The following is a 26,869-nucleotide window of genomic DNA, read 5'->3' on the forward strand; positions in this document are numbered from 1 at the left end:
TTAGGTCCATAAATTACGATCTAGCATATATTCAAAACACAGCGACAATTTGTTGTTGACAAAGGACAGCTGGACGTATAAAGGGCCCCATTACCTTCAGTAGCTTAGGGCCTCATCAAACCTAAATCCGGCCCTGACGAGGCATGTTCTTGACTTCCGTGTTGGCCCCTGCCCGCTGCAACACACTATTGCCCCTTCTCTTTCTCTGTACCGTACTTTAAGATGGTAAGGTCCTCGGGGCAGGGACCTGCTCTTTTGTACTCCGTAAAGCACCACGCACGCTGCTCGGTCACCGCCCCCCGACCCTGCGCCTGCTTACTCTGAAGCCCTACTGTGCAAGTGTCTTCTCTCGCTCAGATAGCGGGCGTGCTGCTGGGAGTGAACGTCCTGCAGAAGGCGGCACTGCGAAGCGAGCTCCGTTTCGCCCGCTCTCCTCGCTTTCAAGCGACACCCAGAGAGAACTACCGTTCCCATCATGCACCGGCGGACCCGTCATGCTTTGCATTCCCTACCATCCAATGGCAGGCGGCAGTATTCGGAGGCAGCCAATAAGGCGGAGCGGGGTCTCGTGAGGGGTGTTCGTGTGTGCGGCGGTTAATATTTGAACGTGGACGGAGGAGAGACTTGCTGAGGAGCCTCGAGAGTTCGGAGCTGGAGCCCGGAGAAGCAGCTTCCCTCGGAAGGCGCCTCCTCCCCCCCGGGCCCAGGCCGTGCGAGAGGCTGAGGTGAGCGGTTGTCGCTCTGCTTTTCCTTTAGCTGAGCCGGTTCTTCTGCGCGGCAGGGAAGCCGAAGGGTGGCGAGTCTCTGCTTTCTCTCTGTTCGTTTGTTTTTGGCGTGGAGAGCCAGTTCTTAAGCGCGCTTAAGCCGGTGGACAAATACGGCGCTAGGGAGGGGCGAGGTTCTTGCTAACCCGTTTGCTCCCGCGAAGGGAATGGCAAGAGCGTAAGAACCTACACGCTTCTTTCTCCTCCCACGTTTTTGCTTGCTTGCAGTTGTGACACGCAAGTAGACAGTGGAGAGTTGTGTGTGAGAAAGAGTGAGCTAGAAGCAGGTAGCAGGCGGAAGCCTGTAAGGGAGAGACATGCCCGATTACTGCTGGAATCCAAGGCTGTGGCTATGGGAGAAGCAATATCCTCTGGGGTGTTAATGCTGTGAGCCCCTCCACCGTAAGCTCAGGTTGTATATATGTGTGTAAATAAATAAGCCATATATCCTAAAGACTGTCTCTCTGGTCCCCATTCTGAGGAAACATGAACCCAGGGTAAGCACCTGGAACCCCTGGAATCTTGCACCACTCAGATTGGGGTGGCCTGCAAAAGTATACTGTCAGGTTGCTAGGAAATATACCAACAAGCTGAATTCCTGCTTTCATTCCACACAAATATCCTCATTGTTTTCATTTCTCTTTATCACTAGGGCTTGTACTCCTGGAGTCGTGCACCTAGGCACTGTTGCCTTGTGTGCATAAAATACAGTTTACCATGTCTTCGGATGGGAGCGAGTGGGAGCTGAGCAAGGAGAATGTGCAACCTCTTAGGCAAGGACGAGTGATGGCTACCCTACAGGAAGCTCTGGCTCAGCTGGATGTTTCCAGCCATACAGCCATCCAGCAGCAAAAGCGGTGAGCATAGTATGGTTTGTTTGTTTGTCTCTCTATCCATTAAGGCAGAGGTTTTCAACCTTTTTGAGTCCACTGCTCCCTTGACCAACTACATTCTTTCTGTGACACCCCTGTGGGGCTCAGGAGCCCAGTTATGTCAGCAGTTCCCTCAGCCTCCCACCCTCTCCTCTTCCTTCTCCTTGGGAGTCTTCTGGGCTGCTGCCCCTGGTCTCTGAGCTGCCCCCCCTGCCCCAAAGAGAAATGCCTCCTCATGCCACCCACAGGGGCCTGGGAAGAGGATGCTCTCAGCCTTAGTGGCTCAACGGAGAGTGGCCAAAGGAGAACGTGAGGGCAGCACCTTACATTGATTGGCAGCAGCGGGTACTACTGGGCCTGCATGGCAGAAAGGCTCTCCTTCAGCACCGGGCACTCAGCTCCTAGACAGGCATTGTGCAATTAAGCACAAGAAAGTCCAGTGCAGCGCCTGCCTGCCTGGCCTCCCATTTATCTGTCCATTCCCAACAGCAAAGGCTGGCGGGCGGACTGGCTGGCTGGGCTTCCTCATGCACTTGCTTGCTTACTCAGAGGCTACCTCAGCTCCTGGCAACCAACACCCCCTGGCCAGCCCCAGAGGCACCACATTCACCTGAGGAGCTTGTAGCCAGGACTGCTGCAACAAACAGCCATGCAAGCCTTTGGGAGACAGAGACATGAAAGGGTATCAGAGGAGGCAGGGAAGGAAAGAGGAATGGAGGCCAGTGTTGCCCAAGGCACCCCTGACCATCATTCAAGGCACCCCAGGGTGCCACACCTTTTGGAAACCACTGCTTTAAGGTCTTTGTTTTTAAGTGGCCTTAGATTCAAATAGAAATAAAACATGGCTGCCTCTCTGCCTTTGCAGCCTGCAGCTTTTCTTCCAGCTTTGGGCTTACATGACTCCTAACTTTGGCATTTTTTCTTTCTAACAGTTAAAGGAGGCCCACCCATTTCCCCTCTGGCGCAGTCACTCTCTTTGTTCTCTTAAGGATCCATAGGGCCATTACCAGGCTGGCCTGGCTATTCCAGCAATGGAATCTGCGTTGGATCCAGGAACCTCATATTTACATAGGCTACTATAAGCCAGCTATAAGAAGCTATCTTGTATTCATTCAGACCATTGGTCAATCTAGTTCAGTACTGTCTCCTTCAACTTTCAGTGACTTTTGATCTGAATTTTCCTAGCCCTGCTACCTGAGATCCAAACAGCACAAGTTAGTCAAGTAAAACATTGTCTGTTCTCCTCAAAATAGTATTTCAAACAAGCTAGTCACTATTATAAACCTGGAATCTTTACTACCTTTTGAAAAAGAATTTTCCAAAATGTGGTATCTTGCTTATCAAATACATTGTATATAGTGAGGAAAAGTAGACTTAACTGAGAAAAAACCTCTGATGCTAATTTTTAAATTATGCAAAGAAATAGTAAATATATATTTCTAGCTACTTAAGTACTGATTACTTTAATTCCAGGGAATTTGAATCTGAAATTCGCTTTTATAATGGAGATGATCCACTGGATGTCTGGGACAGGTAAGCTTTTGTGAAGGGGGGCATTATTGGTTTGTTGTGGGGGGGTTGTTATTTGTTCTTGTTCTGTTTTATTTATTTTGTATTTATATCCTGAGGTTTTCAGATGATCTTTGGATAAAAAACTTAAAATAATAAAATGAGAACATGGGCAATTCTCAAATAGAGGTGTCATTTCCTTGTGCTCATAATTGTTCTGATATTTCTAGGTATATTAAATGGACAGAGCAAACCTTTCCTCAAGGTGGTAAAGAGAGCAACCTTTCTGCTGTTTTGGAGAGAGCTGTTAAAGCACTGAATGAGCAGCAGAGATATTACCAAGACCCCCGCTATCTCAGTCTCTGGCTTAAATTTGTGAGTGATAGATATATTATTTGAATTTTCTCATGTGTATTCTATTCCAGCTTGCTGAGCTCTAAGCCTTGTCAGACTGTAGTAGGTTACTTTATGCTCTGAACATCAATAAGTTTCCATCACAGAAGTTATTGTACTTCATGAGTTTTCTTGAGGCAGTTCACTCCACATGAACTGTCTCCATTTATGGGAGGACGTGGGCATTCATTTGCACTGGCTAATTCTTGCCCATGCTGAAATGACACATGCGCCACAGCAAAAAAGTTAGATTTCATGGGGGGGGGGGGAATCTAACCTTTACCTAGTTGATCCTCTCCTATGAATCATCCAACTGTATCATGTTTGGACTTACTTAGTTTTCCAAAAGAGTTTAATACTAATAGGACATATCTCTTGTACTGTTTCTATTACAATATCAAAACCGTACATTTCAAAACTGATGACAATGCCATGAGACAGGCTAGATGCTAAGCAACTATAAAATGTAATAATAAACTGAGAAGGAGCCCTGATTAAGCAGGTAGTTTATATATATTATACATTTGTTGTTGATTGTTAATCACCTTTGAAATATGTCTCAAGGCAATGCGCACAATATAATAAAAATGGCTGAAGAACAGTACAAAAAATAACAGCAGGTGAATTGGAAAATAAGGAGATGCCCATGGCAGGGACTTCTTGACTCAACTGGGGAAGCTTGTCAGAATAAAAATGCCTTCAATTGTTTCTTGATAGGGTAATAGATAGTGATCACCTGCCATATCTCAATAGGAATGCTGCTCCACAGAACAGGAGCAGATACACTGAAAGCCCTGCTCCTAATTACTGTGGAGCAGGCTTCTGATCTCTTTGGGACCTTTAGGAGAAACTCCCACACTATATAAGGGATATGGTGATCTCTTAAAAATCTGTAGGTGCCGAGTAGATTCTTAAGAAGCATTCTTCCTCTCTCTCCATCCAGGAAGGGATGCTTGCTATGTCATGTGTGAATTATCTAAAAACTAAGCATGTTTCTTGCTTTAGAAACATTGTTTTAACCATATGTAAATATAACCGTATTAATTTCTACTTGATTACAATAAAACCTCTAAGCAGCTTACAAAAAATAAAAATATTAAAATAACAAATAAGCCAAAAAAAGAAAAGACTAAGGGCTAATGATTTGAATTTAAAATTGCTTCTCATGTTTTGATGAGGGCTAGTTTGAATGTTGAGCACAGGTCAGACTGAGCACTGTTTAGTATCCTGGTGATCATGCTTATCACAGAATGAGAATGAACAGCTTAAAGAACACTTCATTCTCCCATAGTCCAATGTCTCTGAGACCCCCAAGGACTAGAAGTGTGCTTTGTTTTGTTCCATATTGCTGCAGAGCATTGCAAGTTGATGAAGTCTAGAATTGCTCTGAAAAAGAACATTTGTACCTCCCCTTTTGATACAACAAAGCCTTACTTTTCTATTGCATTTTGCAGGGTAGCTGTTGTAGTGAACCGCTGGACCTATATAGCTATATGTACAGCCAAGGTATAGGCAAATCCCTGGCACAACTCTACATCACTTGGGCCGAGGAACTTGAGGCAAGAGGGAATTACCAGAAAGCTGACTTGATATTCCAGGATGGGTTGCAGTTCAAAGCTGAGCCTTTAGATAAACTTGAGTCCCATCACAGGTAACCTATCACAAGAGAGACTGGGCCTGTGGGAATACGGAAAGCAACCCCCCCCCCCCAAAAAAAACCCCTAGTAATGTCATTTACACTGCAGAGAACTTGCTACTTCTGTGTCTAGGCAGTTCCAGGCCCGTGTGTCTCGACAGGCCTTGCAAGATCTAGAAGATGCTGATGGGGAAGAGGAGTTGGGTGCTCTTGCTTCTGAACCCCAAAGAGCTACACTGGCAGAACTGAAGGGAAGAGGAAAGAAAATGGTGAAAGCGCCAATCAGCCGTGTAGGAAATGCTTTGAAGCGTAAGTGGAGCTTGGCTATGTTAGAAACAATAAGTCTCACATGTGAACAATGAACACTTACCTTTAACCTCAGTGTCATCTTCTAGTTCCAAGCCAAGAACAGAGACTCCATAATTCATCTCAGCAAGCATCACATCGCCCAGGCTTTGCCATATTTGATGAGAACAGAGTTGTAGCTCCTAGAGCTGAGGTTCCTGCACTTGTACCACAGCCATGGGTTGTACCGCCAGCAGTAAAGGCTAAAGAGAATGAACTGCAGGCAGGACGTTGGAACACAGGCAGGGTAAGGAAAAAGGGTGAATCTTCCCACTGCAGTTGGAACATAATGGGTGCCTGTGTAGGAATATCTTTCAAAAGTAAATGCTTATTTTGAGTGTGGGGAATTCACCTTTGCTTTCTTAATGTTAATCTTGGGCTCAGTCTAAAACTAAAGCTCTTCTCTCTCTGACTATTTCAGACCATTCAAAGTTTTTGGTCTGAGTATTTCCTGTCTTAATGTCCTGGTAGTTAAATCTATCTTGCAGTCCATTTTCATGCAGCACTGGTTAGCATGCATAAACCAGGTAGCATCTGATGTTTTAACCTTGGGTGTGGGATACCTCTTGGGTTTCTGGAGAGTCTGCAGCTCCTGGTTATTCACTCTCTAGGCCTTAGATGGGATATATAAACGCTTTGCCATTCATCCTTGAACGAGAAATGTGTTCTGTGCATTGTTTTGCATAAGAGGAAATGTGGGGAAAAGAAATTTGTTCTATAGGAGGCAAAACCCAAGGTATACTTTGCGGCTTGGAATCAGAAGGTTGAAGTCATGGTTTTAACTTCAAAGTAGTGGGTTCTACACAGGGACAGAAAAGGCTCTTGCCTTGTATTTAGCTTTGATTTATCTTACTATAATGAACTAATGAAGAAGAAATTTCAGTCTCTAGTGATATTGCTTCCCAGGTTTTATATTTAGGTACTCTTAAGGAATGCTCGCAGGGCTGATATGGTGCATTTTTTTTTTGTAAAGGGCTATCTGATGGAAGCTCCTGCCAACCTAGCAGTTTGAAAGCACATCAAAGTGCAAGTAGATAAATAGGTACTGCTCCGGTGGGGAGGTAAATGGCGTTTCTGTGCGCTGCTCTGGTTCACCAGAAGCAGCTTAGTCGTGCTGGCCACATGACCCGGAAGCTGTCTGCGGACAAACGCCGGTTCCCTTGGCCGGTAAAGCGAGATGAGCGCCGCAACCCTAGAATTGTTCATGACTGGACTTAACGGTCAGGGTTCCCTTTTTCTGATGGAAGTATCTAAAAGGCCACTGTGACAGACTGGTGTGGTCATATGTGAACATACTGATACTGGTTTTCTTTCCCTTTAGCGTCCTCGGAACAATTTGGATTCTGCTACTGTCTCCCCTGCTGTAGTCCCCAGCTTTACTCCATATGTTGAAGAGTCTGCACAACAACAAACAATGTAGGTTTTATGCCTTCGCATAATAAAAACAAACTCAGTATTAACTAATGTTCAATCTTATGGGTTAGGGAAGGCCAGGACAAAAGTATGTCTTTACAAGATGTCGAAAGCAACTGATGATGCTTCATGCATGGTAAAGGGATGCAGGACAAATAGCAGGAAAATGCCTGAACCTGGGTAACACACCCACTCAGTGATATTCTGTAGAGTGCTATGATTAAATGATCGTATAGGGAAATAAATGAGTTTATAGGTTTATAAAGGCACAGGCAGTATCACAGGTAATCTGACCCCAAGTTGTTGAGGGCTCTCATGTGTTAGTAACAAGACTTTGAACATGGCTCAGTAGGCAGTTGATTTCCGGTGCAATTCCTTCTGGTATAATCTCAACTTGACCACAGCATTCTGCAACAGCCACAGCTCCTGGATCAGTTACCCAACTGTGATGTTATCAATGCTTGAATCACAATGGCAAGTTATCCCTGTCCAGAAAAGGACATGGTTGGTGTTGCAACTTATATTGATTGATGTTCCTTTCCCTAGAAGTTACGTTGGCTTTCATTGACAAGGATAGTTCTAGAACACCACCACCACCCCGCAAACACCCCCCTGTTATTTCTGAGGGAGTGCCTGGAACTGGGAACCACTTGCCCACAGAGTCTTCCTCTTAATAGAATTCTGTTTCAACTTGCTGGTCTGCATCTTGCTCATCACTGCATCCAGGACCAGTTCAAAACAGTCTCACCCTCTCCTGATTCAAATGTTGCAGAGAAAGAGATGGATGTCATCATCTTATACTCCTAATGAGTGTTCCTAGCTGCTTCAAATAGGTATTAAATTGCATTGGGGACATAATAGCACCCTGTAGCATCCCACATAGCAACTGCAGTGGCATGGGTGCATAATCCCCATTAACTGAAGTAGAACACTGAAACGCAAACAAAGTGCCACCAAACCTCTGCTCACAGGGACAGTTCAGGAGGATACTGTGACCAACAGTATCAGTAGCTGCTGAGAGATCAAGCAAGAGCAAGTGTTGCACTTGTCCTGTCCCTCTCACGAAGAAGGGCATTTGTCAGGATGACCAAGACAGATTTTGACCTTAAATTGCTCCTGAACACATAGTAAAATTTTAGTTTATAATTTGATTCGTATGAAGTTGAGTATGTTGCTATACCATATCACCATTTCCTCCTTTTGGTTTCAAACATTTGCTTGTTGAACATGACAGTAACTTCCCAGGGATATTTGTGTTAACATAGTTGGCAGTTTTAAATACCAAAATTACAACCCTGTTTACTTGTTCCATTGCATAATCCCATACCCATTAGATAGAGGGCTCATCCTAATAGTTTGCACTTAAGTACCTGGTCCGATCCTCACTCTTGCTTCATACTTCCCTCCTTAGGACTCCTTGTAAAATAGAGTCTAGCATAAACTGTGTACTAAGCACTTGGAAGCCTGGAAAGGAGGAGGATCCCCTACATCGTGTGCAAAGCCATCAACAGGATGGCCAGGAGAAGAAAGAAAAGCCAATGTATTGTAAAGAGAAAGTGTATGCTGGAGTGGAGGAGTTTTCCTTGGAGGAGATCAGAGCTGAAATCTACCGACAGAAAGCAAAAAAGAGAAGAGACGGTATCTATTAGAAATGGGCAAATACAGGAAAATCCTCCAGTGTTGCTTAATGTTAGTCAGAAAATGTATAGATTTCCAGAGCCTGTGCTAGTTTCTTAGAAAGAAATTGGTTGAAAAGCACTTTTGGATCATGTTACAAGTCAAGGAAATGCTTTCATCATCAAATACTCTATTTCTTCAAAGAATTCTCGTCCTGTAGATTATTTTTCTAAGCTGGGCAGAGTGCACTGTAGTGTCCTGCTTTGTTTGCTAGTAAGCCCTTCTGTATAAGTAGCAGGGTTTACCTTTCTATGCCTTGGTGCAATCCTCTTTCTAAACAAAAAAACAGAGATGGAAGGTAAGTTAGTCAAGGAAGAACAAAGTATGTTCCCCCTTTCTCTTTACTCTAGAATACTCAATGTGTAATGCCTTACGGTATTTATTTGTTCAGCAACATTGTTTGTGTAGGATCATTGCAGCCTTCAGTTCAGTTTCCCTTTCCTCTGAAAAATGTATTTCAACTTAGTCAACAACAGAGTTCCACTGCATGTTGCAGGTGGTAGGAAATAAACTTGACATGGGACTAGCGTCCATTTTCTTTTCTTTTGGTGGGAGCCTTGTGTTTCAGATGTGCAGTCCCTTTCCCACCCCAAGTCTACAACAGGGCAACCTAGGAAAATGGTTGGGACTATACATGGTCTTTCTAGCTATACTATGGAGAATATGTCATGATTTATTACCTTCTTTCATACAGAGGAACTACAGGCCTTAGCACAGAAAAAAGCTGAGTTACAAAGGAAAATTGAGGAGTTGGAGAAGATGGGGAGAGAGCAGCAAGGAAATGATAAGCAGAGACCATGTTCACAGGTAATATCCCATCTTAATTTCTGGTAGGCTATTTGTTTGCAGTGGCCTTTCTAGAGCATATGAAACGTAATTTGGAGTATGGTTTGTGAGCAGATTGTTCTCTTCAACTATTTCAGCAAGTAGTGGAGCAGGAGGCTGCAGGTATGCCTTCTGACAAGGCAGAGGCTGAGATTCTGAAGCATCCTTTAAAGGAAAGACAGCTCTCTCTGGCAGATGATGAAGCATTTGTTGAAGAAGGCCTTTCAGATGTTTTTTCATTGAAAAGGTAAAGTGGGAGTTGGCTCTGGAGAAAAGAAAATTCTTTTCTTAAATTGTCAGATATTTAAATGATATGCCAGTTCAAAATATGTTTCAGAGTGGTGTGGGGTGGCTTACTATATTGTCTATATTGTGATCTGAATGGTGCCCTGTATTTTTTTTTAAATCCAATGCTTTCTTTATAGCAATCTTGATCTGGTTGGAAATGTTCCACACGAGAAATCAAGTTCTAGCGGTAAGTTTTGTTCATAGGCTCTTGCTTGAAGGAAGTCTCTTGACTTTCCTCCTATGTGTTCAATAAAACCACTTAGAGGTTTTAGTTACAATTAAGCAGTATGCACACTCTGTTAAATGACTGAGGCTAATTTTAATCATTTGAGGAGCAGCAGGAGGGGGCAATGGGCAGTGTGTGTCTGCCTACTTGTTTTTGAGGTTTTTCTTTACCCTGATGGAATAGAATCTGAGACTGCCTCTAATCTTTCTTTCTCATTTCCCCCTACTTCTCAGTTGCCCCCGTCACTTGACCCCTATGTCTACTTATGCTTAATCTCTTTTGGGTGACCGATATTTGACTAATTACTGATACTTACCATATTTTTCGCCCCATAGGACGCACCGGCCCATAAGGCGCACCTAGTTTTTTGGAGGGGAAATAAAGAAAAAATTTTTTATTTCCCCCCCCCCAAGGTGCGAGGCTGGGGCGGGGGAAGCCCGAGCTTCCCCGACCCCAGCCCCCGGAACAGGCTGCTCTCTGCAAGCCGTGGGAGCCCTCCAGCAGCTTGCACAGAGTTACCCGAAGCCCCGGCACAACTGCTGAGCGCGCCGGGGCTTCGGGATAAGAGGCAGCTCTGCGCAAGCCGAGGGAGCTCTCCCGCGGCTTGCGCAGAGCTACCCGAAGCCCCGGCATGACTGCTTAGCGCGCCGGGGCTTCGGGATGAGAGGCAGCTCTGCGCAAGCCGGGGGAGCTCTCCCGCGGCTTGCGCAGAGCTCCCCGAAGCCCCGGCGCGACTGCTCAGCGCGCCGGGGCTTCGGGATAAGAGGCAGCGCTGCGCAAGCCGGGGGAGGGCTCCCCCGGCTTGCGCAGCGCTGCCTCTTATCCCGAAGCCCCGGTGCACTCAGCAGTCGCTTCGGGTAGCTTCGGGATAAGAGGCAGTGCTGCGCAAGCCGGGGGAGCCCTCCCGCTGCTTGCGCAGAGCTACCCGAAGCCCCGGCGCGACTGCTCAGCGCACCGGGGCTTCGGGCTGCAGGCAGCTCTGCCCAAGCTGTGGGAGCCCGGGGGAACTCCTGCGGGCTCCCACGGCTTGCGGATAGCTTCCTGAAGCCTGGAGAGGGAGAGGGGTCGGTGCGCACCGACCCCTCTCGCTCTCCAGGCTTCAGCAAAAGCCTGCATTCGCCCCATAGGACGCACACACATTTCCCCTTCATTTTTGGAGGGGAAAAAGTGCGTCCTATAGGGCGAAAAATACGGTAATTGTCTGAAGCCTTGCTTGCTCTTTGACTCTGGGCCTACCGCTTTGGAAGGCTTGCTATAAGGCAGTCTGGCCCTGGACACACAGAAGTCAGCAACCCATCTCTTCTTTCCAGTATTGTTCCTTCCTGCTTTACTTACTTTGATCCATCCTCACCCTCACAAAACCAAAGCAGCAAGCAAAAATGAAAACTTGAAAGTTGCTGGTCACAGTAGAACAGCTTGTTTTCCTCAGATGAAAATGAGTGTAAATACATGAAATGATAAAGTTGGTTCCTCATTTGACAAGAGGAAGTCTCCTTTAGCTCAAATACATTTTGTAGATTAACTGTAGGAGCTAGCATGTTTATCTAAATTGTTTAAAAAATCTATTCCTAGCCACTGTGAGAGCCACAAAACTGTAAGCATGTGACCTAAGTTAGACCAAGAGAACATCTAGTCTGAGTTCATCATGTTACTCTGTCTTGCAACCTTTTCACTAATCAGGACAGTAGATTCTATGTGTGTTCATTTCCCCCTAATTACCTTTGCTTATTCTCCCCCTTTTAATTGCTAGACTTGCCATTTTCCTTTTGTGTGTCAAGTGTCATAGGAAGAACTTATTGTCTTCCTGCACAGAAAGCTCTAAACCTTTTACAACAAACAGAATGTAAAATGGCTGAAACAGTTGCATTCTTTCACACACGTGTTGCTTTGAGAACTTCTTTAGTGGATACCATGTGCTTCCGGCTATAGGTTTTCATCCTCACTGTTATAGTGGAACTTGCTGGTGAGCTAGATGGTCAGCTGATGTGAAGATGGGCTACTGGAATTGGCTGATTGCACTGCACCTTTGCAATGTGTTCAGTAAAAAGTATATTCTCAAATAATTTCAAACAGCTTTTAAAGTCTATTGGCTCTCCTCTCCACAGATTTTGAGATTCCTTCTGCAGTGAATCCTTTGACATTTTCTATATTTGTTGAGGAATCTGCATCAGAAAATGCGAGTACCAGGTAACTGTGTGTAACTAATTTCTCAGCAGGAGACAGAGTGATCTCAATTTGTTTTAAAAGCATTCTATGTTGGGATCAATTTCATGATCAAGAAAATTCATTGATCTTTCTTTATGCTTTAATAATAATAATATTTTATTTATACCCCACCCTCCCCGGTCAGAGCCAGGCTCAGGGCGGCTAACACCAATGAAATTACAATAAAACCTAATGGGGGGGGGGGACACAAACAAATAAACAAAAACCAGTTTATTAAAATCCGGGTTATACCACCTATAATTTTTTTAAAATGTACGTGTAGAGCTGTATTTGTACAGTATGTTTGTAATCCTGTAACCCAGAAGAAAATGAATGCAAGTGGTGAAATTCTTGAATGGAATGAATTGGCATTCGAAGTCAACCTGTTCATATATTTGTTTTTTCCTTTAGTCTTTCTACTGGCCCTCCAGTGGTACGTTCCAGACGAGTTCTTGCTGTTCGCAAACCTTCAGAAAGTATAACTGCCAAGGAAAATATATCCCCTGAAAAATTTGTAAGTTTTTCATAGCTTAGAGTCATTGAGATCTATGTAGAATATCCTGTTACTTCTTAAATGAAGGCATACACATGAACACTTGTGGCATCTTGTCACTAAGGACCACTTCACACATTGACCAAAGTGTACATATGTATGCACTGCTTACCTTTAAATATATGTCACCAAGGATCTGTGGTGTTAAATCAGTTTCACACCAGTGTAGACTTGCGGGGGGTGGGACAACTCTGAGCTGGGTCAGACCACTAAACCAATTTTGTCTGGCCTCCAGCAACCCTATGAGAGTATAAGTGTGAGAGATAAATTTCAACAGTTTTAAGGATAATTCTGTTTCCACACTTTAATAATAATGTTCTGATTTCAGTAGCCTAGGCATTCCCAAGGTAAAGCTCTTATTTCTTGAAGCTGCTGCTGCTGACTTTGTGAAGGGGCTGGTTTGTCTAGTGCAGGGGTCAGCAAACCTTTTCAGCAGGAGGCCGGTCCACTGTTCCTCAAACCTTATGGGGGGCCAGACTATCTTTTTTTGAGGGGGGGGAATGAACAAATTCCTATGCCCCACAAATTAAAGCACACATTCTACTCATGTAAAAACACACTGATTCCTGGATCGTCCGCAGGCCGGATTTAGAAGGCGATTGGGCCAAATCTGGCTTCCGGGTCTTAGTTTGCCTACCCACAGTCTAGCGTAATTCCTTCTGGCTTTCAGGACTAGTATCTGAGAAGAGCATGTCCCCTGAGAAATCCAAAATTGATACTCCATGACTTAAGACATATGGGTGACCTAATTCAGACTCCATCCTAAGGATGTTTGTTTTAAGAATGTTCAAATGTTTAGCTGTTTGTGTGTTGCCTATAAAACCCTTGTACTGATGCCCCTTGTGGCAGACTTTCGTAACTGGTGATTCAGCTAGAATAACCATGTTAAGTTGAGGTCTGCCCTATTGCATAGCTGCTATAAATTTGGGTCCCTTCTGGATGCTGGACTTGAATTAATTTCCCTGGTTTCATGTTTCATTTAGAAGGTGGTCTCTTACCTGGGTAATGAGCAAAGTGGTGCAGAAGTAAATTCTTACCATAGATGTACCTGCATGCTGTTGAGCAGGTAGATTTTTTTTTTGGACAAAATTTCTGAAAACAAAAAATACCTTTTGGTGGTGGCTATTATGTGTTTCTCTCTAGGCTGAACTCAATGGAATTGAACCGTTGAATGAAGATGCAATTCTCACAAGCTCGTATAAGAACAAAACCCTTTGCCCTAATCCTGAAGACACCTGTGACTTTGTTAGAGCTGCTCACCTGGCATCAACCCCTTTCCATGGGACAACAGAACAGAGAAATCAGCTTGATGACAAGCTTGAAGACAAACCAAAGGAAGAACATCCAGAATCTAAGCCTATATCTCTGAGCCAGCAGACAATTCTTAGTGAAAATCAATACGCTGAGGCCCTCTCTACGAAGAAGCTGAGGTACCTGAAGAGGATTCAGTGGGCTTCATGTGGTTTTATCTAGGGTGGGACACATGTCTGCCTTGCCTTCATATACTATGAAATGCATGATTCAGTGTTCCATTGTGGCTCAAATTTTTCAGTGGCCTTCTTTGCCTACTGGCAACCATGCAAGCTGCAGCATGGAGACATTCTTCCTATATGCTAAGATATTGCTTACAATTTCGCTCTCATTACACATCTAATTTTTTTTGCCTGTAATGCCTTTTTCTCTGATTCTTTTCCAAAAACAACTTCATTTTCTGTGGGTCCTGTGAGAATTTTGAAAGCTTTAATGGATTCATGATACTGAAAACTCACTCTGCTTTGATGCTATTTCACCTCGAGGTTTGTATCAAAAATGTGGTAAGGAGCATGGGTGATGAGTGCACAATCTTGAGGCCCACTCCCAAAATAATCCTGGGTAGAATCCTGGGGTGAAATAGCTTCCGAACAGGGTCCAAGTAGGACAATTTGGTATGAATATTGAAGCACCTGTTAATATTTTCTTCAAAAATTGAACTAGTGCATTTCTAATCTACCCCCGTTTTTGGGGGGTTCCGGTAAAAGTTGTTGACCTTTTTTTATGCCCATTTAATTGGGGTTCCGTTGGGGGGGGAGACTTTTAAGGGGGAACGGGATTAGTTGCTTACCAAAACATCACTGTTGAAAGCGTTTTGCCTCGCAGCAAAAACTTCATCTTTCGTTACAGATATCAGGAGAAAATCCAGGCAGGGGAGAGGGGCCGGGGCCAGGTGCTCTTAGGCAAAAGCAAAGGAAAATGAGCCCGCGATCGATTGCAACCTCCTGGGGATCGACCAGTCAATCCCCATCAACCTGTTGGACATCTCTGCTTTATATGATGCTTTTGAAACTTCTTTTCATTAAAGGGATAGGATCTTAAACTGTTGCGTTATGAATTGTCAAGGGAGTATGAATAAATCTGTCAGATGCAAATCTTAATATCTTTCCCCAATTATGTATAGCCCAATTATGGAGGCAAGTCAGGAAGATACCATTTCTTCAGCATCTTCAGCGTCTACATGTTCCCCTACACATATATCTACCATTAAATTTCAACAAATCCCAGAGAAGCTGGAGTTGGGTCATACCTCAACTGATGAACTTGTCAGTGATGTTGAAAATGGCTCTAGTGAGTATGCTGCTGATGACTTGCTTTCTTCCTCCAGGTTCTTTATAAATGACCATAGGGAGTGGGTGGTGCTGTGGTCTAAGCCACTGAGCCTCTTGGGGTTGTCGATCGGAAGGTCGGCAGTTCAAATCCACCCAGTGGGGTGAGCTCCCGTTGCTCTGTTCCAGCTTTCTGCCATCCTAGCAGTTCAAAAGCATACCAGTGCAAGTAGATAAATAGGTACCATTGTGGTAGGAAGGTAAACGGTGTTTCCGTGCTATCTGGCTTCCATCACGGTGTTCTGTTGTGGCAGAAGTGGTTTAGTCATGCTGGCCACATGACCTGGAAAGCTGTCTGTGGACAAATGCCGGCTCCCTTGGCTTGAAAAGTGAGATGAGCAGCGCACCTATAGTCACCTTTGGCTGGACTTAACCGTCAGGGGTCCTTTACCTTTTTACCTTTACCTTTATAAATGACCGATGGCACAATAAGTATTTTTATCAAATGACAGTGAAAAATCAGCTAAAGCTAGTAGTGTAAGCAGAGGTTAAAAGAGAAGTGATCTTAAGTGTTAAGGCAGAAGAAGCAGAACTGATTCTAGAACAAAAATGTTTAAATTGCTTGAATGATTGAATTTTGAGAATGTATTAGGAAATAAAAGAAATATTAATATCTTCAATGGGGAGAGATGCCTATGCAGTCCTTATCGGTAGTTGTAACTTGTAACTGATAGTTTTGCTTGTTTGCCTGTTTTAGGTTCCTCTCCTGACAGGCTGTGGAATGCCGAGCAGCGCAAACAACTGTTGCAACCCCTTCCAGACTTGTTGACAAAGTCTCCTGACTTTAAATTGGAGGCTCAGCCTATGCCTTGGATGGAGCTAGGAAAAGAAATTTGTATTGGTAAAGATAATTAGATTTTTTGTTATGCTAGAATTCTTCTGAGCAGCCTAAAACCTGTAGCCTAGTTTGCATATGATGTTTCTCATTTCTTTTTATCTGAAATATAAAAAATGCGCACACACAAGCTCTCAAACCAGTATGCTTTATTTCCCCCCCAGTTCACCTTGCTTGGTCTCATAATGCTGCTGTGTGGAAGAATAGTTGTCAGTAAACTTTGTAGTATTATGAATACTTTATTTTTCGCTCCATAAGACACACTTAGTTTTTAGAGGAGGAAAGGGGGAAAGCCCCATTTTTGGGGGGATCGGCTCACAGTTGTACAGCTTCTTTTGCAAAGGGGAAAATCCCCTATTTTTGAGGATCAGCTCAAAGTTGTTGAGCTTACTTTGCAAAGGAAAAAAAAATCCTGTTTTTATGCAGTTCAACTCACAGTTCTGTAGCTTCTTTAGGAAAGAAAAGGGAGCGGTTTCTACAGTTTCCAGACAGATAATCTAATCAGCCAGTCACATGTCGCTGGGGAAACAAACAGCCTCCATCTGCAGAACATTCAACAATGGAGGCCTGGGCAAGGGGGCAGGGCCAGAAAGGGAGCCAGCGATTGACCACACATTTGCTCCATAAGACGCACAGACATTTTTCCTTACTTTTTAGGAGGAAAAAAGTGTGTCTTATGGAGCGAAAAATACGGTATTTCTTAAGCCTAGCTTGTGGTATCTTGAATGGATTACTTATTTGCTTGAACTAGTACTTTGTTATGTAACACTAGCAGCCTTGTACTTGGCATTGCTCAGAAATTCTAAGAAATACCAAAACTAGTACAGTTTTGAAAGGTGAAGCCTGCAGCTTGAAGCAAAATTGTCTAATTGTATCCAAGCAGACAAAACCCTGCTCTTTGAACCAAAATGCAAAGTTTGGTTACAATATCTTAAGAGGTATCCAAAGGCATAGAGAACACTTGGGCCATTTTCCAAAATACATAGTAGATAAGCAAAGCGAGCTGTAGCTGTCCGGATTAATTAAAAAATCTATGACAGCACCTGTCAATTCTGGGCAGGAATTTGATGTCATGGTAAGACAATTTATGTCAGGGAAAGTATTTTGACTTGCCAGATGTAATTACTCCCCCCCCCCATCTCCTCCACATGCGGTTCTGTAGGTTCTTTCCCCTCCCCAAAGCCTTTTTTTTTGGGGGGGGGGGAGCCACTGTCCTTGCACAGTGCTTCTGCTGGTGGGACTCATTAGTTGACTCCTGCCCATTGTGAGGCAGTGATTGAAAAACATGTTATTTGCAAATTTGTAGAAAGGGCCGTATGATCTTATTCATGATTCACACTTCAGGTTTGAAAACATTTTTTTTTTATATAAGATATTTATTAGGATTTTAAAAAAATATTACAATAAAAATGAAAAAAATAACAAAAGTACAAAATAAAAATGGTTAAAAACACACAGATTTTCCATTACTTATTTTCCTTTAGCTTGTTTCCCGGACCTCCTCATACCTCCCTTTTTTGTATTCCACTTCAATCTGTTGGTTCAGCAAATCCTTACCCTCTTTAATTATGTTTAGGATAATTAAACAGGTTTGAAAACATTAAAGGCAACAGAAGTCAGCTTTCTTAAATTTTAATTATCTATATTGTAGAATGTTCTCTCCAGAGATTGTTTTAAACATGTGGTGGTCATGATTACTTCAGTCTTAAAATTCTGTTTCAACAGGAGGTGTGAAATACTCTATCACTCAGGAGCATCTGATCAGTGAAGGTGACAAGCTGTTTTCTGCTGTAGCAACCAGCTGTGCAGATGAAGACTCAAATACAGTTTTAATAAAGGTATATAAGTGTCCTCCTTATAGTTCACCCAACTCCACAGTATCTTCACTACTCCTTTATCAACCCCCTTCATCTTTTTTGCTTGACTTGTGTTGGGGCCCTCTTATTTCTGTTCTGAATTGCTAGATACCCCATATTTCATTTTGTTGAAATCTCCAAGGTAGCTCCCAAATTAGGAACAAAAATACACAAAATGTTGCTGTGTTGATATTATAAAGTATCTTAAATTTACAACAGCATAAAAGCAGAAAGACACCATAAAACCAACTTTGAAATGTAAGGGCATAGCCTATCCAAAGAGCAGCAGTTATAAAAAATCATAAGTTCAGTTCAGCTAATAGCATGTGAGAATAAAACTGAATTAACCTGCTGTCCATAACTGAGACTTCATACTAGTTGAAGTTTTCTTGGGAAGGGACTTCAACAACACAGGTTTTATAGTGGAGAAGGTCTTATCCTTGATCACCTATGGTTAATGTCCTTGGTTCCTTTTCTTTTTTTCATGACTTCTTGGGGTTTTATAATGTTTAAATTATATACTATTTCTGCCATGTGCTGTTTTTACTAGTTATTATCTTATATTTAATATTCTGAATGGGCTCTATCATGCTGTTGAAGGCTTGCTTGTTCCAGACATTATTGGTAGTGGGGTGTGTGGAAAACAGCTTTTAGCAGTTCAATTTAAATAAGCAGTACAACATAACTTAACTTTTCATTCAGCTGGGTGAGAGTCTTGATGAAGATTGCAAGTTTTAATGAGGAATCCTCGTGTGTTTTGATTTCTCTTTGTTTTTACTGTATTCTTGCATCTTCATGAAGGGGAACATTCTAATTCAGAACAAAATAAAAAAAATTCCTTCCAGTAGCACCTTATAGACCAACTAAGTTTGTTATTGGTATGAGCTTTTGTGTCCATGGACACTTCTTCAGGTCCTTTATAACTTCCCTGTAAGATGTTTAGGTTGGGATGGGCCACTTTGCATTCACATCTCTTCCAAACTGCTTTGGTGGAGCTGTGCTGTGTTATCCAATATAAGTTGTATTGGCAGTAATTCTAGAGCACATTGTAAGCATGGATGTTGTTGGTGTGGGAATGTTCTGGGGTGCAGGAGAGGATATATTGACTAATTATATCCTTATCCAACTTGTGCTAAAAAGTTCCCAAAATATCAGCAGAGTTTATAGACATTCCCCTTTAAGTTCGCAACGGTAACGCTTGCACAGGTTCGCTAGAACCTCTATAATAATTACTCTGGTAATTTCCCCTTTTGTTCCCTCTTAAAATACAAGACACGACACAGTCTTTATAAAAGTATAAAAGAGTTTACTCACGTTCTGTTCACAATATGATCCCAGAAGGCAGACAGCTTAAAAAGGTTACATACATTCAGAATCTATCTTGTAGCAAGATAGTCCTTATCTCCTCTCTTGGCTGGTAGCCAAGAGGGCACGCTTAAATGTTTCCTCATCGAAAGAAAATGGCAGAGAGAGAGAGTGGCTGCCTGCCCTGTGTTTTTGTCATTGCCTGCACAGGTGAGGCCACACCCACCTCTGGTCACATGCGGAGGAAGTCTGTCCCCAGGAAGTTTACCTGCTTGCTGGACAGACATCCCTCCCCATGTTCTAACATGTACACTCTAGGAATGTTGTCATTGACTGCTCCTGTGTTTACATCCCACAGTTGGGTGAGATGACAGTATAAAAATGGCCTTCCTATTTATGCTGTGAGGCCTGTCATGTCAGCTCAGGATTATAATACGCTGCATAGAGGCTGCCATCCAGCACAGAAGTCATCTGGATTCCGTGTGAACAATCATTTAGGTCAATGGTGCAGTTTCAACTATAGGTATTTTTATTCTCCTTCTGTTTAGGTGCATTCAGAACCTCTGCCATGGGACTTCTATATCACGCTGCAACTCCAAGAGCGTCTAGGCACTGAGTTTGATCAGAGCTTTAATGCAAACTGCTCTTGTTTCTTATACCACAATGGCTGTGTGACTCTGCAGAAGGGGATAAATGATTTTACTGTCCAGGTCAGTGTGGATAACCCTAGTATGATGGGCAGAGTTGAGGTGCATACTGAAAATGAGTCTGAAAATGTTGGTTCCACTTATCCTTCTCCATGTGGCCATGTGAGCATAGACACAACCGAGTGAAGAAACGTTTACTGTGAACTAGGCAGTGCATAGACAGAGCTGGAAGCCATTTTCTCTAGTTTTCCCCACCAAGTGATTATAGGAGTCCCCCATATCCCTACCATAACTAAGCTGGAGGAACTGCAGTAACAGCATACACTAGTCTTCTGTTTATCCCTGCCTCCAATTCCTTCCCTGTCTCCTGTCACCTCCCATTTGCCTTTGTTTAAAGTGTAAGTCTGCTGTGGTTGGGCAGAAAGTCACCTCATTATTTGCATCAAGTATGATGTGCAACTTGGATGGTGCCACATAAATAAATCCCTGAGTTTACAGCTTGCATCTTCAAGCAATACAGTGCAGGAAAAAGCCAAGCAGGACTTGTATGTGCAAATCAATCCTAAGGTGCAGGTGATATATGCATCTTCTTGGCCTTGTTTTCTGGCACTCTGAGATTTTCCATGCTTGTTATCTAGAGCAGGGGTCAGCAACCTTTTTCAGCCATGGGCCAGTCCACCGTCCCTCAGACAATGTGGTGGGCCGGACTATATTTTTTTTTGGGGGGGGGGGATGAACGAATTCCTATGCCCCACAAATAACCCAGAGATGCATTTTAAATAAAAGGACACATTCTACTCATGTAAAAACTGCTGATTCCCGGACTGTCCGTGGGCTGGATTGAGAAGGCAATTGGGCCGCATCCTGCCCAAGGGCCTTAGGTTGCCTACCCCTGATCTAGAGTATGACCGTAACCCCAATTGTACCAAAGCACATTGCTACAATGTTGAGTGGTTCCCGAGTCATATAGTTAATAATGCAGATCCCTTTGCTCCCAGCTAGTAGAATGCTGATGCTTATGCATGAACTTAAACGCTTCCAGTATAACTTATGCTAAATGGTTTAAAGTACATGTTTCTGTTTAAATGATCCATCCAGAGTCTTGGTCATATAAATGCGGAAAAGTACAAGAGACTTGTTTTATCAGTGTGATCACTTGGTTGAGTAAGGGGAAGCCAGTTCTGAGTCCTTATAATACACATTACGCTTGCTATTTTCTATGTTTGACAAAATCGCCCTCTTCAAGCCCAATAGGTTCCCACCTATGATCAAATGTACCTGCTTGGACCATGACGGCATAGTACTGTAATAGATTATGTTGCTCTTTCCTTCTCAGGATATGATTCATACCCTGCCCCAAGAAGCAGTCACGTGGATTGTCAACAATCTTCTAGAAGTGGTGGAGAAATTACACAGAGTGGAGATAGTCCATGGAAATTTGCATCCAAGGACACTATTCTTGGGAGACAGGTTGGCTGCTCCTTTCCAGTGACCCCATACCTTGGGCTTTGTGCTTTCTAAAGTTAATCCTGAATTGATACAAGTCATTTGGATCGGGGTGGGTGGGAGGAGAAGGTGTTCAGATGGCTGGAATTTTAAATGTCGGATGTTTGTTTTGTACTAGTGCTGTGAGTAAATAGAATATGCAGAGTATTTATTAATATTATTATTAATATACTGTATCATTACAGTATCATAATGTAGAAAGTTGTTGCTAGTAAATTAAAGCTTTGTGGATTCTATTTTTGTCCCACCTTTCTTTGAGGTTTCTAAGCAGCTTGTTGACCTGGCTGAATCTTTCAGTAGCCTTTGATGGTCTTGATCATAAATATGTAGCTATACTATGCGCTTACTTCTACAAGTACCCTGGGGATGTTGGTTTTCAAACGTAGGAATTGTAGCAGAAATGGTCCTATACTGGTTGATGCCAACAGAGGGTGAGATTCTGATTATTCTACAGTCTGTAATGATGTGTTCTTACAGGGAAAAAGCTAATGTTGGTTAAGTGTACTTGCACTAACGCAATGGGACTTCTTCCTTCAACTCCTTCTCCCAAACCTCTGGAGAAGATTTTGCGGGGCAAATAAGGGGACAGAAGGAGAAGGAGCAGAAACGTGTTTTTAATCCACAGTCATTCTACACTGAGAACTATAATAGAATAATTTGCTGTTAGTGTAAACTCCTTTTAGTACCAGTTCTTAAGACAAACACTAGAGGGAGTTAGCAGCATAGCGAAGTGCAAGTGCAATGGAACATTCAACAAACTTGTGTCCACACATCTTTCCTCAGAATTTGCAATCCGAATGCTGTTGCAGAGACCACCAGCGCTCTGAAAATAGTGGATTTCTCCCACAGCTTAGACCTGCAGCTGCAGCCAGCAGTGAATTCACTAAAAAGTTTTCCAATAGCTCAGACCCAGAACGGGAAACAGATCCTTGATGAAAAATCACTTCCTCACCAGGTGAATACATGTATCTGTAGAAAAAATATTGCTGATAGCCCTTGGCCATTATGAAAAATCAGATGTGCTGACCTTTTATGTAGGTGGCATGTAGTCTGGATTTGTGGAGCTGTTTGCACAAACCATGCAAGACTTTCTGACATGGGAACACCCCTTTCACCTTAGTCTTCATTTATTTTATTGGCTAAAAGAAGGTGGCAGCCTACTTCTCCTGTTGTTTTATTCCCATGAGCAGCTAATTGCCACTATTTGCTTTTTTATATTTAATTTGAAAGAATTGTTTTCTAAAAAAAAAATTTCTTGCATCACTTACTGGAAGACCCCATGATGACATATCATAGAAGCCAATAATGGTATTTCTGGAGTAGTTTTCAAACTGTTTTACTGTGCAACTTAAATGATGATGGGTGTTAAAACTGCAGGTGAGGACAGTACCGATTCTGATTAATGATGTTGTGATTTTAGGTGGACTTGCTTGGCATTGCAGACACAATACATCTAATATTGTTTGGGGAGCCCATGAAAGTTTATCAGGAGAAAGGCCACTGGAAAACTATGAGAGACTTATCTCAGTAAGTATTAGACTATTAGTCCTATCTCCTCTATTGACTGGTTCTGATTCATAGTTGTAGAAGTGATAACGTCTGCCAGCTAACGGTATGTGCATGTTTGAGTTAGGGCTACATGTATTGATCAGTTGATGAACAGAGCAAATTGGAGGCTCCATCTGCACTGTATAGTTAAAGTAATATACCACTTTAAGCAGCAATGGCTTCCCCAAAGAACACTGGGAAGTGTGGTTAAGGGTGCTAAGAGTTGTTAGGAGATCCCTATTCCCCAACTATTTATATTGTAAAGTGGTGAGGGATGCTAACAGGTCTTGAGGGAGGAGAAGGGATACCAATGTAGCTGTGCAACTGAATTTCAAGCCAGTTTAATGTTTGATTTTCTGGAGCAAATTTATATCCACACCACTGCTACATTCTGGTTCAGGAATGGCCAATATCTTTAGCTTGGAAGCCAAGGTGTCAGAGGCCAGACATCATCAGCTGTGATACCATTGCTTCTCTGTTTCCCAATGCCCTATACCCAGGGATGAGGAACCTGTGGCCCTCCAGATGATAGATTCTGACTCCTTTAGCCTCAGCCAATATGGCCAATGGTCAGGGATGATGTGTTGGAGATCTTAGGTGAGATACCCCCTGAGGTGGAAGTTGCTCCCAGTTCTAGTCACCACATAGAGATAGCTTAAGGTCCAAAATTGTTAACCAGTACAGAAGATCAAGCTTCAGTTTTGGACGTTGTTGTATACATACAGTTCGTAGGCTTTGCAGATACATCTATATGCAAGTAGGAAATATTTCCTTGCTCCAGCAATTCAAGACATAACACAGCCTCCGACTCAAAGACAGCATTCACTGACTCGCCTTACTTATAAAGATGGTACTGGGCCATTGCCATAGTAAACTGACTTGGCTGACCTTGCACCTGCTGGCTTATCTCAGACATGGAATGATATGTGTTTTAGATCTGTAGTATACCAATCTTTTCTCTGAAGGAGGAATGTTAACTTTTTGTAGACTGGGCTGGCTGACTCTGATGGGCATTGCAGTGCAGAACATCCATAGGGCATCAGAATGGTGAAGGCTGCCCAAGAGAGTGGTCTGCTGTGCAATGTTTACCAATCAACTTCTCCTGTCTCTTTATTATATTTTGCTTTTAATCCCCTACACAAGTAGAATCAAGGGGGTATATAGATGGTTGTTTGATGCAAATTGACGCTTTTCCTTTTTGCTGTCAACCATCCTGGCAATTCCTGTTTAAGTCTGTTCCAAGGCAGAAAAAATCTGTTGCACTTTATGTGTTCTAAAGAGTTGGAACAAAGCTGCCTTTTTATAGCCATCTGCTTTTATAGATGGGCTTAATATAGAGAGTTTTACATCAGCAGCAGTTCTTCGTGGAGCTGGCTCATGGTGTGGGTGTGATGGGTTTGCAAGGAGCAGTATATTCAGCGCTTTCTTACGTTGATTGGAAGGTTCAGAATATTGCAGAAAAAGAGATACCTTTGCCAAAAGTGTTTGTGTATGTATGCAGGAACTCCTTGTTCCTGTTCTTAAATTGAATCTTAAATTACGTAGATAGAAGATTTCCAGATAGGCAAAACTGACTAAGGTGTTTCAGTTAACACTTAACACTCTGTCTAGGCAAGCCTGGTTCTCTAAAATACAGATACTAAACACATTTGCACTACATGGGGTTTGCAGCTGCTGGTGTTGTTATGCTTTTTGTTTCAACTTGTTTCATTCCTGGTTCTTGGATGAGGTTTTTCTTGAGAGCTGGTAGGAGGAATGCTTTAGGTCAGGGGTGAGGAAGCTGTAACCTTCCAGATGCTGTTGGACATCAACCCCAGCCAGCATGGCCAATGATCAGGGATGATGAGGGTTGTAGCCCAGCACTTCTGGAGCGTTCATAGGTTCCCCATTCCTACTTGAAGTGCCACAGAACTCTCACATGCAGAGTTTGATTCCTTGTGCAAAGGTTTATGTTGAATGTTACCGTGTCCTCAAAGGGCCGCGGGTGGCGCTGTGGCTTAAACCACAGAGCCTAGGACTTGCCGATCAGAAGGTCGGCGGTTCGAATCCCCGTGACGGGGTGAGTTCCCGTTGTTTGGTCCCTGCTCCTGCCAACCTAGCAGTTCGAAAGCACAAAGTGCAAGTAGATAAATAGGTACCGCTCCGGCAGGAAGGTAAATGGCGTTTCCGCGGGCTGCTCTGGTTCGCCAGAAGCGGCTTAGTCATTCTGGCCACATGACCCGGAAGCTGTCTGCGGACAAACGCCGACTCCCTCACCCAATAAACTGAAGAGAGCGCCGCAACCCCAGAGTCGGTCACAACTGGACTTAATGGTCGGGGTCCCTTTACCTTTATCATGTCCTCAAAGATTTCCAGTGCTGCTGTTTAAGCAGAAAGCTGTAGGCTGACAAAATTGAGTGATCAAATATCAACTAATATTTGCTAAATTGTACTCTGTGCAAAATAGTTTAGATTGTTGGATTAAGTGCAACTATATTTTCCATTTTAAAGGGGGATGGTCAATGCTTGCAGATACTATCTATGAAATTAGAAAGGAGATCTCTGCATGCCTGTAGCATTAAAGCAGGAACTAACTTTCTAAAGAGCTGTGTATATATTGCTTTTGAAACGTGGCCGAATATTAGTAACCAGACTTAAAGTTCAAATTCCATGACACAATGCACATATCTTATAAGCAAGTCTGAATTCTGTTGCACTACTCTGAGTACATATCTTGAATTAATGAAGCATGTGAATGCAAATGTGGTGTTGCCTTTTTTAGCCAGTGAAAATTATTACAGTATGGTTCTTGTACAACCAGTACACTTAAAAAAAAAAAAAATGTTGGTTAACAGGGAAAAGGTGCATTGCAAGAGGCAAGAGCTGCAGTGAATATATATCTCCTTGGAGTTATTTGTCTTCAACTGGGCCTGCCCTTTGGGTAAACAAACTGAATGAATCAATATGGCATAATGAAGCAAACAGTAAAGAGTCCGCAAGTTTTTCAGTTTGTAGCTCTGCATTAGTTACTGGCAACTAGCTTGTTTTTAGTCCCAGGTGATCTGCAGTAAATTTCAAATCTGCCACATCCAGTCAGTGTACAGTTTACAGTATTACTGTAAATTAAGTTCTAAAATTTGTGTTAAAAGTTGTAGGCTAGAAATTTAATAATTTTATCTACTCTTAACTATGGACTCAAAATACCCTTTTCAGTGAAAATTGAGAGATTGACATATTAGCAAGCATCCCCAAGCATCCATGTGTGTGACATTCTGAATGAAAATTGCTTTCCTATCTGGTTTTAGGTCTGCTGGCAGTGACTTGTGGAGTAAATTCTTTGAAAGAATTCTAAACGCAAAAGGCGAGTCTACTGTGCCTCTGCTGAGAGAACTAAGACAAGAACTGACTGCTGCATTTCACAGTTCTTCCTCAGTGATCCCTAGGCAAAGCTGGAACCTCTTCTGACTTAGAGGAAATACCTTCTAAGACCACCCAGTTTTTCTACACCCCTCCTTGCTTCACCCTCCCCCACCCCAAGCACAAGTGAGAGTTCTTGCTTGATCTTCTTTTACTTTGAGGTGTATAAACAGTTGAAATACTGCTTGCATTTATTTCTTCATGTAAAAGATGCTTTACTTACATGTACAGTTCATCTATTCTTTGGAGGTACCTCTCTGTGCCACATTAAAGCTTCCTTGTGTACAGCTGCTAAAATGTCTGTTAAATATTGTTTCATGGCAGGTTGAATTCTTTATCCTTGCATTCTTATAAATTCTTATAAATACGTGGCCTGTTCTGTCCACTCCTTGTAAACACGTTTCAATAAAACTACGTTGTGCTCACCTGTA

General features: G+C 42.9%; 1 protein-coding gene across 2 annotated transcripts; it reads left to right on the forward strand.

The window, feature by feature from the left end:
- The first annotated feature begins 577 nt into the window (after positions 1-577).
- BUB1B (BUB1 mitotic checkpoint serine/threonine kinase B) lies at positions 578-26,869 on the forward strand. 2 transcript variants are annotated; one of them, XM_080996527.1, is made up of 23 exons: positions 582-725; positions 1,417-1,621; positions 3,110-3,169; positions 3,376-3,520; positions 4,993-5,189; positions 5,308-5,483; positions 5,570-5,766; positions 6,841-6,935; positions 8,344-8,570; positions 9,304-9,416; positions 9,533-9,681; positions 9,860-9,909; positions 12,054-12,135; positions 12,565-12,667; positions 13,850-14,136; positions 15,141-15,307; positions 16,043-16,186; positions 17,906-18,018; positions 19,890-20,051; positions 21,325-21,458; positions 22,278-22,449; positions 22,915-23,021; positions 26,327-26,869. In XM_080996527.1, exons 2-23 carry the CDS (start codon positions 1,482-1,484, stop codon positions 26,484-26,486), a joined length of 3,180 nt encoding a protein of 1,059 aa, XP_080852653.1. In that variant the 5' UTR covers positions 582-725; positions 1,417-1,481; the 3' UTR covers positions 26,487-26,869. The 2 variants fall into 2 exon arrangements, with proteins under 2 accessions (XP_080852654.1, XP_080852653.1); XM_080996528.1 differs by lacking the exons at positions 22,915-23,021; positions 26,327-26,869 and adding an exon at positions 21,754-21,925 and having other exon boundaries at positions 578-725; positions 22,278-22,416.

This window comes from Podarcis pityusensis, assembly GCF_964106645.2.
Source record: "Podarcis pityusensis genome assembly, chromosome: 1".
In the NCBI taxonomy this organism is placed as follows: domain Eukaryota; kingdom Metazoa; phylum Chordata; class Lepidosauria; order Squamata; family Lacertidae; genus Podarcis; species Podarcis pityusensis.